General features: G+C 35.7%; 1 protein-coding gene across 2 annotated transcripts in view; it reads left to right on the top strand.

Moving 5' to 3' along the window:
- Positions 1–13,638, top strand: part of SLC26A7 (solute carrier family 26 member 7) — a 136,865-nt gene that overhangs the window by 43,394 nt on the left and 79,833 nt on the right. For both annotated transcript variants that reach the window (XM_076005167.1, XM_012749624.3), the window contains exon 4: positions 5,628–5,800. In XM_076005167.1, coding sequence (XP_075861282.1) covers positions 5,628–5,800 — 173 coding nt within the window. The remainder of the gene's footprint in view (positions 1–5,627; positions 5,801–13,638) is intronic.

Below are 13,638 nucleotides of genomic sequence, written 5' to 3'. Positions count from 1 at the left end.
CTAGGGGAGGATTCCTTTTCTTGACTTTCCTAGCGTAGGAGTCCTCAAACTTTTTAAACAGGGGGCCAGTTCACTGTCCCTCAGACCATTGGAGGACCAGACTATAGTTTTAAAAAAAAACTATGAACAAATTCCTATGCGCACTGCACATATTTTATTTTGAAGTAAAAAACAAATGGGCAAAAACACCCGCATGTGGCCCGAGGGCCGTAGTTTGAAGGCGCTTGTTAAACTAGAGGCTTCCTGCATTCCTTAGCTCATGGCCCTTTCAACATCTTGAAAGCCAGCAGTGTAGCATCTTCAAATCTCTCTCTGACTCTGATCGTTTGCCTCCACTTTTCATTTTTAAAGGACCCTTGTGATTACATTAGACACACCTGGATAAGCCAGGATGGGCTCCTATTTTAAGGTCAGCCGATTAGCAACATTAATTTCATCTGCAATGTTAATTCCCTCTTGCCATATAGCTTAACATATTTATAGGTTCTGGGGATTAAGACGTGGACATATTTCAGAGGTCATAATTCTGCCTATTGCATGGGTACATACATTTTCTCATAAAATAACGTTTTATTTATGCACTTTTGGCTTTTTAAATCAGTTAAGCGTGTCATCACGGAAGGATCACCAGTTATCCGTCATTTATAACATTGCCGCCTAAACAGTGGCTCGTGAACCAGCAGGGTCAGTGCTACTTGGAAAGTTGTTAGAAGTGAAAAAAATCTTGGTTTCCAACCCAGATCTACTGAATCAGAATCAACTTTTTTACAAGATCTCCAGGTTTTATTTATATATGTGTTATATTTGTTATATATTATAGTTATTTATATGTTATATATGTATTTCTATGTTTACGTGTATATGTGTATGTACATAAAAGTTTGAGAACCATGGATATACTACTGATTAGGTGCCTTATAAAGAACTTTACATATATTATATTATTTTATACGAATACAACCCTTTTAAATAGTCATTATTATCCGTACATTTTACGTGGGAAAAAAACCCCGAAAATTCAGGTTTCCGTGATCTCACAGGTTAATGTCATAGTGCATGGATTAACTCAGTGGCCAAATGTAAAGCTCAAGCTTTTCTTCTTTACAACTGGCTGTTCAAAAATGAGCTTTTATTTTGTACTGATTCAAAAGGGGAAGAGCCCAATAATAATTTAGCAGTTCTTGAAGCCTATTTTTTATTTTGGAGACAGAGTCTCACTCTGTTGCCCAGGCTAGAGTGCCGTGGCGTCAGCCTAGCTCACAGCAACCTCAAACTCCTGGGCTCAAGCGATCCTTCTGCCTCAGCCTCTCAAGTAGCTGGGACTACAGGCATGCGGCGCCAAGCCCAACTAATTTTTCCTATATTTTTTTTAGTTTCCCAGCTAATTTATTTCTATTTTTTAGTAGAGATGGGGTTGTTCTTGCTCAGGCTGGTCTCGAACTCCTGACCTAGAGCGATCTTCCCACCTTGGCATCCTAAAGTGCTAGGATTACAGGCGTGAACCACCACGCCAGGCCAAGCCTATTATTTTTAAATTATCTTGCTCCCTAATTTCCTAACAATTTATTTTCATTTTTTAAAACATTTAAATATATTCTTAGCAAGAAAAAGCAGATTGTTTTAGTGCTGACCACAAAAACATTTCCTTGTTAAACACTAGATTTAAAAAAGGCAAATCAGCCGGGCGCGGTGGCTCACGCCTGTAATCCTAGCACTCTGGGAGGCTGGGGCGGGCGGATTGCTCGAGGTCAGGAGTTCAAAACCAGCCTGAGCAAGAGCGAGACCCCCGTCTCTACTATAAATAGAAAGAAATTAATTGGCCAACTAATATATATATAAAATTAGCCGGGCATGGTGGCGCATGCCTGTAGTCCCAGCTACTCGGGAGGCTGAGGCAGAAGGATTGCTTGAGCCCAGGAGTTTGAGGTTGCTGTGAGCTAGGCTGACGCCACGGCACTCACTCTAGCCTGGTCAATAAGCGAGACTCTGTCTCAAAAAAAAAAAAAAAAAAAAAAAAGGCAAATCAAGTCTGCCCTATAGACCCTAATTACTCTAAGAAATCAAAAATACACAATTTGATACACATACCACAATGCACACTTATATGAAACATTTGATGTCCTAAGGATTACAGTAAATATTTTACTGGTTTCATGATTTTGAAATTACCATTTATATAAGACAGTGTATTTAACAAATTATTTAACAAATTATGAACATCTATAGGAACCTTGTAGTCTACTTGGTAAATAATAAATCATTTCAAAATACATGTAACTTAGAGTCTTAACTATAGTAATATAGTCACGTGATAAATGGTAAAAGCATTTTTATTTCTTCATTTGTATATCAAGGGACAGAGACAGCTGGACCTTATTTCTTTTTTATTTCAACAATTAGAATTCATTAGAATCACTAAAAAAATGATCCTTTTTCCTCATGTTACTATATCTATCTATCTACATGTCAGCAGAAACATATAATATAAGCTAATTATTTTTTTGACTTTCCTATGATCTTGAACATAGGATCCAATTGAATCTCAACAAAAAGTTCCTGTAAGCCATTAATATACAGAACATATTTCTCTTTTAAATCATTTTATTTTGGTATATATATTGTGTAGAGGCATTCCCACTTCTATTTTATTATTAAGAGATCAATGTTATTTTCATGAAGAAAAATCACTTTATCTGGGGTTTTACCTCCAACTTAGGTGGGTCAAAATGCATTACTAACTTGCTGAACGCAGCGTTAAATTATGTTATAGGCACCAGTAAAAGTAAATAATCCATAAGCCCAGAGTACAAAGACACAGAATAGGCTATTTTGTTCAACAATGTGTATTTTCTTATTTTAATTCAAAATATATTTTTTCAAAAAAAGAATAAGTCAGTAGATTACTTTCTGTGACTTGCACAGAACATGTCTTAGAATCAAAAGGAAAAGGACAGAAACCTGGATATTAATCCAATGGAGACAGAATTGTCAAAGGTAACCAGTGTGTGACAATTCGTAGGATATACTTATCTTTTAAAGTAGAGAAATTTTTAAAAAGCGAAGTTTGTTCAGCAATTTAGAGAAAATATTAGGGAGACTGTATAGGGTACTCTTCAGAAGAAAAGAAAATAAACAAAGAATTATTTATTAAAGACAGACAATATGGTAGGACTTGTGTTTGTGGGTTTTTTTTTTTTTTTGTATATGAAATCTCATTTATTCTATACCCAAATTTGTAACTGGATATTTTATCATCACCTTACAAATAAGGAAGTTTAGAGAGTTTCAAGATCACAGGCTTATATTAAGCAGAACTGGGATTTGAACTTGGGTCTGCCTAATTCTGGGGCCCATATTCACTTTCTATGAGACCTGTGACCCACGGTGCTGTTGAGCTACCAGATGGGTGTAGTGGTATTTCAGAGGTAACAGCAGTAGGCTTAAAGCATAACCAGAATAAGAAGTTGAGAGAATGAGGGCACGAGTAGAGAAGTAGTAGGGAGGGGGTAAAGACAAGGTGAGACCTACAAGACAGAGAAGGTAGAATGTCATCCACAGCATCCTCCCACGCTCACCAGCAGCCGCAGTGCCCTTGCCTGTCCTCCACTGCTTCAGAAACTGCAAAGTGGCATTGTTGCTAAGGAGCCCATGCTCCCATATCCACCTTGGCGTGGTGGGTATGCCCATATCCACTGCTGGCAAGGTCTGTCTTTGGAAATGTTCTTGAGCTATGACTCACACATAGGTGAGGCTCACTTTCCTTCCCCCTTTTAGATAGCCCTTTCTCTCCTTCCATTCAATTCCCTCCTGTCTTCCAACAAATCCCAGGAAAGACAGGTCTAAAATAAAAAATTAATTCATTTAGATTTTTGTTTTAAGTCTGTAGTCATTTGTTCAGAGGCTTTTGTACAAAACACTTTGCTCTGTGCTCTAGGATTTGAAGACCAAAAGACACACTCCTTTATTGTCAGAAGTAAGATTTGATCTTAGGAGTATCCTATTGTAACATACTCTGAGAAGTACATCTTATCAAAACCAGATTCTATGGAATGTTCCTTAGTTGGTATTGCCAGAATAGTTTCTAACTATCAAATATATTAGTTTCTTGATGTATTCTTAATGTAGTACTTTAGGATGATTCATATTTATTGATGATTTATTGAGAATTACTTAGCTCACTAAGAAAATGTTATTCAGTTTGCTCTATGTATTTATGTATTGCTGACTCAATGGAACAGAGAAGGGCATAGAATAACAGACCACAACAGAGCATTCTGACCTTAGTCTTGCTAAGAATTATACAAATAGCTACCATTTATCATGTGCTAACTACATGCTATCTACTGTGCTATGTGCTATATTACATTATCTCATTTTAGCCTCATGACAACCCCATTGGGTGAGAAATGCTATCTTTTTATAGATAAAAAGATTGAGGTGGCAGTTCTGGGGTTTGAGGCCAGGTTTGCTGAAGGCTACAACCACCATTTGGGTCCAAATTCAGAGCACATACTGCCTCTCTTATCTGTGTTGTCTGTGTTGAGTTTCCATTGAGATCATTTTCTGTTTGACTTATGTTTCTCTTGCCCTAGGCTGCTGCATGCTTTGTGTTGGGATGTCTACATTTTGCACAGGTCCTTTTCACAAAGTCTCATTTGTGACCTGAAGCAAAGTAAGAGCTTTAAGTCATGAGTCAGGGGGAATATTTGCATGATGCTTCAGTTTGTTTCTGTAACCCAAATTTGCTGAGCCCTCTCTGTGAGCATCAGCATTGCCATGTTCACATGGCTGCATTCTTAAGCACCCTGTGCCAGGATGGGAGCCTTCAGAACTCTTGGCAGGAAGACAAGAACACACTGAAAATTGTCCTGCATATGTGCGAGGCCATGACCTTTTTGGGAAATGTCACTGATCCTTATCTAACAACAGTTGGCAGAAACATTATGTTTGGTCACTTTATGGGCCATGGCATGTTGTTATAAATTAGAAAGGTACACTCTGCTATGAGATCACAGAAGGTAGAAAAATTAAGCTGGTCAAGAGGATCTGGGATGGATCCTTGTCAGATGTGGGAATTGAGCCAGACCTTGTAAGACAAGTAGGGTTTGCCCAGGTGAATCAGAGGAGCCAGCATTCCAGGCAAAGAACTTACATTTAACCACTGAGCTCACTGAGCTCCTAGTCATCATCTCATTTGTATTTCCTCTAAACACTGAAACATAGGTATTATTACCCCCATTTTATGGATGAGCCAACTCTGACCCACAGTAATGTACTTTAGGTCACAGGATTGGATTCGAGTCCAGGCCATAACCTTAATTCCTTCTCCTGGGACATTCTCTGTGCCAGTCTGCAGAGCTATAGGGAAATGTATGACCCAGGAGGGAATAGCAAGTAGATGGGTATGGTGTGATGTTTAATGAATATTCATATATAGAGGTAAGTTTCTGTTTCTTCCAGGGAGTGGGGTAAAGAGTGGAGAAGTCGGGGGTACAGAGGAGAGCGTTTCTAATAGGTCTGTTTGGTTTTACAATGTGGTTTTCAACTTTAATGGTGGAGTCCCACAATTTTTATTAAGTATTTTAACTGAGTTGCTAACAGAAGATTCACCTCATTCCTCCTTTCAGGCACCTTTGCCTTGACATCCTTAATATCGGCCAACGCCGTGGAACGGCTTGTCCCTCAGAGCGCCCAGAACCTCTCCACGGAGGGTAACGCAAGCGTGCTGGGCTTATCTGACTTCGAGATGCAAAGGATCGGTGTTGCTGCAGCAGTCTCTTTCTTGGCAGGTGTGATTCAGGTAAAGAATACTGAGACGGGGAAATAAAGGAAGAGAAACAGAGAAAAGGAAATGCAATTGGTGCTTTGTTTTTATTCTTGTTTGCAGGTTTGACCCTCCAGATGAATAAGGGGCCAATGTGTTTTGTCTTTAATGGAAATACTGTCTACTACCTAGAGTAGTTGCGCTATACATGCTGGTTGAATGTATGCATTAGAATCAACACATTGAAGTTACAGAGAAGCAGTGTTTGGCCTTTTAAGAACATGGTTTCTGAAAAATGGGTTTGCAAAATGGAATGAGCTTCCTTGTAAGGCAATGAGGCAGCCCTTGTGTTCACACAGCGATGAGATTGTCACTGTAAGGGCAGAGAACTGCTGCCAAGTTCTCTGTAGTCTTCCTATTTCTTCAAAGTATCAGAATACCTCACTGGATGTTTCAAATCAGAGGTCAAAATTAGATAATTTGGAAGTGACTATAAAATGAATGTAGAAAGACATTGAGTGTTAAGACGTGCAATTGCCTTTTTGACATATCCATGTCTGCTCACTCTATCGTTGTAAACTGGATTATGTGTGCAAAAACTTCCTGAGTGGTTGTGTTACAGGTTGGCAGAAGCTCACAGTGTCACATTATTTACAAAGTCAAGAATCAGGTAAATGCCAAGAGGGGAGAAAAACAGTTGACTGCCTGGAATTGGATGGTAGGAGTAAAGATGTGACCGTGAAGGAAAGAAATATTAAAATTCCTAGAGTTGCATTGCCTACTAGCTGTGTAAAAAGAACTGAAGAATCAAGGACGTGAGACAGAATAAGAACTCATGTCTTCACAGTTCTTGAGAGAAACAGGCTGTTGAGTGACAACTTTGCCTAGGAGAATGATTGGATTAGAGGGCCGATCAGGGTTTTCAGTGGCTCATGTCTGTGCTGCCATGAAAGGAGAACTAGTTTCCGGGTGCCCTGTAAACTTTGCTGTATTTTTTCAAGCAAGAATGAGGCCAGCATATTTTGATACTAGCACTGGCAGCCTTAGTAGCTTTTTCTGCTTTGCTTGGCCCATGTGAGGCCTGCCGAGATGCCTGTCCTCTGTCTCCATATCAGAAATACTCAGCCATGTGAACTGCTGGATAAAACATTGTTGCCTTAGATTTTGGTAAAAAGTTTCCTTAATTTCTATTCGTTTAAAATAAAAATCTCTGTATTAACACAGCCATGATAATATCGCGTCATTTTTATGCACTGTTATTTTCCATTCATACCTCTATTTGAATTTATGAATTTTATTAGGTTTGGACTTTCTCTTATAAAGCATGGAACAAGTAGTTCTAGGTATATATTAGTATTTTTAAAAAACATCTAAAAGTTCACATAATTAACAATAAGACCCAGCAACCTTCTGCTTAGTTTCATTTTAACCATTTTTCATAAGTTTAAAACCATCATCAGATATTTTGTTATTTTCTAGCATATTTGGATTAAGAACTTAAATGATCAAATATAAAAGTAAAAGCCAGGATTCTAACAACATAAAAAATAAATATCTCATTTCCCGGAATGAAATTCCCTAGAATTATGAGAGTAAAGCAGGATATTATTAAAGATAATAAAAATAATTTCATTTTCATGACCTTTTATTACATGTAAAATCTGATCCAGAGAGTTGCATGTTTTCTCTTATAACTTCATCAAACATCTGCTTTTCTTCCTCTTTTGCTCTGGTCCTGGATATGTGACTTACGTTTTAGCCAATTTTTAAACAGATGGCTGGACTTTATTTGACCCCCAATCTCATCTGTCCATTGTCAACTAGAAACGTAGAGTCTTTTGGATCTTTTGGATCCAGCCCCCAGTCATGTTGTGTTTTTTTCCTTCACGTGTGAAATCCACTGAATCAAGGTACCCAGTTTTTATAAATACAGGGGATGTTTGTTTGTTTGCCTTATTTTACTTATTTGTGTTTTGTTTTGCTTTTGCCTGTACATTATTCATTTTCAAGTTTTTTTCCCCCTCTGAAAATCAAACTGATAGAATTACTCAGGTTAATACGATTATATTGTTAAGGTGTCTGAAACAATTACATCTGATTCACAGTTAGAAATGCTTTTAGCTGCAAGTAACAGAGAACCTTGGTATCAAAGGCTTACACTGTGAAGACATTTATGGCTTCTTATATCATAGCAAGTCATAGGAGGTTCTTGAGGGGCTTTGGGGTCTGGCAACACATTCAAGTTGATAAGGTAGTCTGCTTTCTTTTATTAGATAACAAGGGCTCTGTGACTTGTCAGTGTATTTCCTTTTTGTCCCCTCTTCTGGTAGTTCACAAGTAAGTTTTTTTCCCCCTAAATTGTAGTTTTTATTTGTCTAATTCTTCCCACATGCAATTCTCTCTCTCCACTTCTTTACTTGACTTACATTCCTTAACATTAATTTAATTATTCTAGTATGTCTATTTTTTAATTTTGACTTGTCTTATGTAAGTTTTAGAAGCAAGTATGCACAAAACAATAGAAGAATTGGAATGAAATTAAGGGGTACATAGTAAACTGTCTTCATATGAAATTTCTGATTTTATTTTGCTATTTGCCTGTTTTTGCTTTTCTTCCAAGTTTTTGTATGTCTATAATATTTTAGTTTGTTTTCTTTTCTATGTAAGACATTCTTTAGAGAACACAATTCTTGGGGGTAATTATAGTATCTTAACCTATTTAAAAGTCTTCATTATAGCTACCATAGAACTCTGTCCATGGTAGATTCTCAGAAAACTAGTCGAATTAAAAAAAAATGAATTATGTATTCAGAAATCTGAAAACCAAGAAATAGCAGACATGAAGCCAGGTAATAATTTCATAATTTTTAAAAATTAATTGAGTCTGACGTTTGTGGCTTTTAATTATTATTATAACAAAAGGGGATTGTAAAAAAAATGCACACTCAGAACTGTCACTTTCCCCACCATTCCCACCCCTGTTTTCCTCATCCTTTCCACTGTGTTCTCTCACCCTCTATAGGAAACTTGTCTCACTGGTTTCTACTTCTTATGTTTCTTTTGCAAAATAAAAAGATAACCTGTATATTTTCTTATTTGCCCTTCTTATGTGAAAGGTAGTATTCTTTTATACTTTGCTTTCTTTTATTTTTATTTTTATTTTTTTGAGACAGAGTCTTGCTTTGTTGCCCAGGCTAGAGTGAGTGCCGTGGTGTCAGCCTAGCTCACAGCAACCTCAAACTCCTGGGCTGGAGCAATCCTGCTGCCTCAGCCTCCCGAGTAGCTGGGACTACAGGCATGCGCCACCATGCCCGGCTAATTTTTTCTATATGTATTAGTTGGCCAATTAATTTCTATTTATAGTGGAGACCGGGTCTCGCTGTTGCTCAGGCTGGTTTTGAATTCCTGACCTCGAGTAATCTGCCCGCCTCGGCCTCCCAGAGTGCTAGGATTGCAGGCGTGAGCCACCGCGCCCGGCCTACTTTGCTTTCTTTACTAATAATATATCCTGGAATTCACTCCATGTCAGCTCATAGAAATATTCCTGATGATTTTTTTATTGCTCTACAGTACTCAACTGTATAAGTAAGATATAGTTTATTCCACATATCTCCTATTTTTTTTCCAACACTTAGGTTGATTCCAATATATGGAATTGTAAACAATACCACTATATATGTATCTATGTATTTTCATTTTGTTAGTAGTGTCTGTTCAAGGTGAATTCCTAGAATTGGATTGCTGGATCAAAAAATAAATGCAGAACAAAAATAAATGTAGTGTTGTTAGATATTGTCAAATTCCCTTCCAAAGGGATTGTAGCAGTTTATATTCCTGTCTCAGTGTATACGAGTGTCCTCAGCCCCTCCAAAAGAATGTGCTCTCAGACTTTTTAACTTTAGCCAATTAGGTGAGAAATAGTTTTCAAGGATAATTTGATTTTCTTAAATTTTGGATGAGATTCAACATCTTTTCATATGTTTAAGATCATTTTGTACCCATGTTGTAAATTGTGTGTTCACATCTTTCTCATTTTTTCATCAGAGTTTTAGATCTTTTCCCCTCAAATTCTGAGTTCTTCATATATTAGTACTTTATTTGTGATATATGTTGCAAATGTTTCCTTTTAATTTGGCAGTTCTTCATTGATTTTATTTTACTGTGCAGATTTGTAAAAATTACATAGACAAAGTTATCAAACATTTGTTTTATTGACTGTGAATTTTGAGTCAGTGTTATAGAACTTTTCCCTACACTGAGATTATAGAGGAATTCACCCATATTATTTTTCTAGTACTTCTATTATTTAAGGTATTTTATGTTTTTCTTTTTCATATTTAGTTTCCTGATCAGTGTGGTTTATGCTTGTGTATGGTGTGAGGTATGGATCTAATTTTATTTTTTTCTAAGTGGCTGCCTAGTTGTGCCAGCAACATTTTCTAAAAAGCCCAGCTTTGCTTCTATGACTTAAGATGCACTTTATCATTTCCATATGTGTTTTGATCTATTTTGGTGATTTCTATTCTATTGTCTATACATAAATTCTTGTGACAGCAGCACCCTGTTTTATGGAGACTTAATAGAATGGTTTAATGTCTGGTAGAACTAGTCTGTCCTTGCAGTTTTAATTTCTTTGTGTGTTCATGGTTATTCCTTCATTTTTGTTTCTCCTTATGAACTTTAGCATCAACTTGCCTAGCTCCATAAAAAAGCTTGTTGATATTTTTATTGGGGTTGTGTTAAATTGACATCTTTATGATGTTGAGTCGTCCTATCCAAGAATAGGGCATGCCTTTCCTTTTGTTCAAGTCTAATTTTGTGTCTTGAAATACAATAATGTTTTAAAATTTTCCTCTTACACATTTCTGTGTAAGAGGAATGTGTAAGACAGAAATGTTTCGCACATTTCTGTCAAGTTTATTTCTGAGGATTTAATCTTCTTTGTTACTATTAAAAAAGGGGGTTTTGTTACCATTATGTCCTCTGGTTGGTTAGGCTGATTATGGTTTGTGTCTATCAAAGATATTAATTTTTCTATGTTAATTTTACATCCTAATACCTTACTGAATTCTTTTATTAATTGGATTGTTTTTATTATTCATTGATTTGCTAGTATTCTTTTAGAGATATTTTTACTTCTTTCCAAATTCATATGACTGGTGACTTATTTTATCTAATTGCATTAGGTGAAACCTTTATTATAATGTTAAATAATAGTAAAAGTAGTAGGCATTCTTGCCCTTTTTTGAGCTTACTTAAAAGCTCCTTAACACAGCCGGGCGTGGTGGCTCACGCCTGTAATCCTAGCACTCTGGGAGGCCGAGGCGGGCGGATTGCTCAAGGTCAGGAGTTCGAAACCAGCCTGAGCTAGAGCAAGACCCCGTCTCTACTATAAATAGAAAGAAATTAATTGGCCAACTAACATATATAAAAATTAGCCGGGCATAGTGGCACATGCCTGTAGTCCCAGCTACTCGGGAGGCTGAGGCAGGAGGATTGCTTGAGCCCAGGAGTTTGAGGTTGCTGTGAGCTAGGCTGATGCCACGGCACTCACTCTAGCCTGGACAACAAGCGAGACTCTGTCTCAAAAAAAAAAAAAAGCTCCTTAACAGCTGCATGAATTATAATGCTGGCCTTAAAAATAAAATTTATATATTTTGTCATGTTAAGAAATTATTGTGTTATATTTTTGTGTTCTTAATAGCAATTGGGAAAAAATATTAAATATTTCTGAAGGCTTTTTAAGTATATAGAGATCATCTTATGTGTTTTTTTTTGTCTTAAAACTATTATATGGTATATCATATTGATAGATTTCCTAATATTGAACTAACCTTAAATTGTGAGAATAAATCCCATTTGGTCATGGTACATTTTATTCTTAATATGGTGTTAGATTCTGTTTCTTAATTTTTGATTTAGTACATTAGCATCATTTTTCTTCAGTGGTATTTGAGATAGTTTTATTTTTGTGTTGTCTTTATCGAGTCTAAGTGCCAATGTTTTACTTTCTTCCGAATGCTGTTAAGCGTGTATAACACTTTTAGAGCATCCAGTTTTGAAGATTTTGTAGGCTCCCTCTTTAAAATCATCTGTTGCCTGGTGCTCTTTGGTGGGGTAATTTCTTGATAATGTTTTCCAATTTCTTCTATAAAAACCGATCAGTTTGAGCATTCTGTCTCAAGTGTAGTCAAATTTGCTGATCTGTATTAGAAAATTGTTATTTTTGTCTAGCTTTTCAAATTTATTTGCATGTAGATCTTTAAAGAAATCTCATGATTTTTAAAATTATTGTTTTATTTTTTTCCCCTTTGATATTTTCTATTTTTATATATTTGTGCTTTTTTCCTTTTTTTAAATCAAGTTGGCTAGTGTTTGTCTATCTTATTAATTCTTTTTTTAAAAAACTAGGATTTTGATATAATGGTCTAATTTTTTTCCTATTTCTACCTCTGCTTTTACCTTTATTATTTCTTTCCAGTTGCTATTTTTTTATTTGTTGCTCTTTTTATATTTTTTCAGCTGGACATTTAATTAATCAAATCAATTAATTTAATTCAAATTAAATTAAAATAATTAATTTAATTTAATTAATTTAATTATAACTTTTCAATTTTTATTGAAATAAAATACTTATACAAGTATTTAGTGATATGCATTTCCTATGCTTATTGCTTGAAATGCATTCTGTTGATTCTGATTATAGTGTTTTGCTATCAGTATTTTTTAGAAATTCTGTGATTTTAGTTGCATTTCCTTTTTTACTCAATGATTGTTTAAGAGAAGAATTTTTAATTTTTAGGAGGATGGACCTTTTGCTTTTCAGTTTTGTCAGTAATTTCTAGTATGAGAGCATGTGGTCAGGGAGTATTGTTTGTAATATTTATACGTTACCTAATTTACTAATGTTTTCCTTGTAATGTATTATATGATCAATTTTTGTGAATGTTTCATAAACTTTTGGGGGGAAAAGGGCATAATTCTAACTATCAGAGTGTAAATAACAGTGTATTGCTATAAATTCTACCTTACTATGATTGTTCACTTTTTGTATATTTCATCTTTCTTCCACTGAGACCGGCACATTTATTACCACAGGCTACCTTTGTCAGAATAATGGTCTTGTAGTGGATGGATTACCTTTTAGGTAAGCTGTATATGTTTGTGTCATAAACATAAGTACATTCAAACATCTCTTGCTCATTGTCATTCAGGCAAAATAAATTAGTTCAGTCTCTTCCCTTACCATTTGATTTATATTGCTAGTATTATGTAAATTAAGTACACTTATACAACCACAGTAATGTAATGTGATATGTTTCTGTGTTGTGTGTTAGATTGTGGGCCTTTTATTATAAAAATACCTTTATTGAGGTATAATTTCCATGCAATAAATTCTACATATTTAGAATGTATAACTTGATGAGTTTGACATATGTTTATATCCATGAACCCACCATCAAGACAATGAAAATATTTGTCATTCCACTGAAGTTTTCTTTGACCATTTGTATTAATAATTCCTGCCTCCTACTTCTTTAGACAATGCTCCCCCCACCCATGGCAACTACTCATCTGCTTTCTGTCACTGTAAATTAGTTTGCATTTTCTAGAGTTTGATAAAAATAGATTCACTGTTCCCCTCTTTTGGAGGATTTGGTTTCTTTCACTCAGCACAACTTTATTGTTGTTGATTTTCTAGTTTTATTGTAATGGTTTTGCAACAGTAGGAACTCCTGTGATTAGAACTCATGCAGTTTCTGATTGTTCCTAATGCAGTAACTGAACTGACTAGTGTGATAATCTTTTTGTTTCCAGTTCTACCATTTATTTCTAATAGGCCTTAAATGTCTTATTTTGCAGAGAAAATCTTT

Source organism: Microcebus murinus, chromosome 7 (assembly GCF_040939455.1).
Source record: "Microcebus murinus isolate Inina chromosome 7, M.murinus_Inina_mat1.0, whole genome shotgun sequence".
Lineage (NCBI taxonomy): Eukaryota > Metazoa > Chordata > Mammalia > Primates > Cheirogaleidae > Microcebus > Microcebus murinus.
This window is presented reverse-complemented; position numbering and strand designations above follow the sequence as displayed.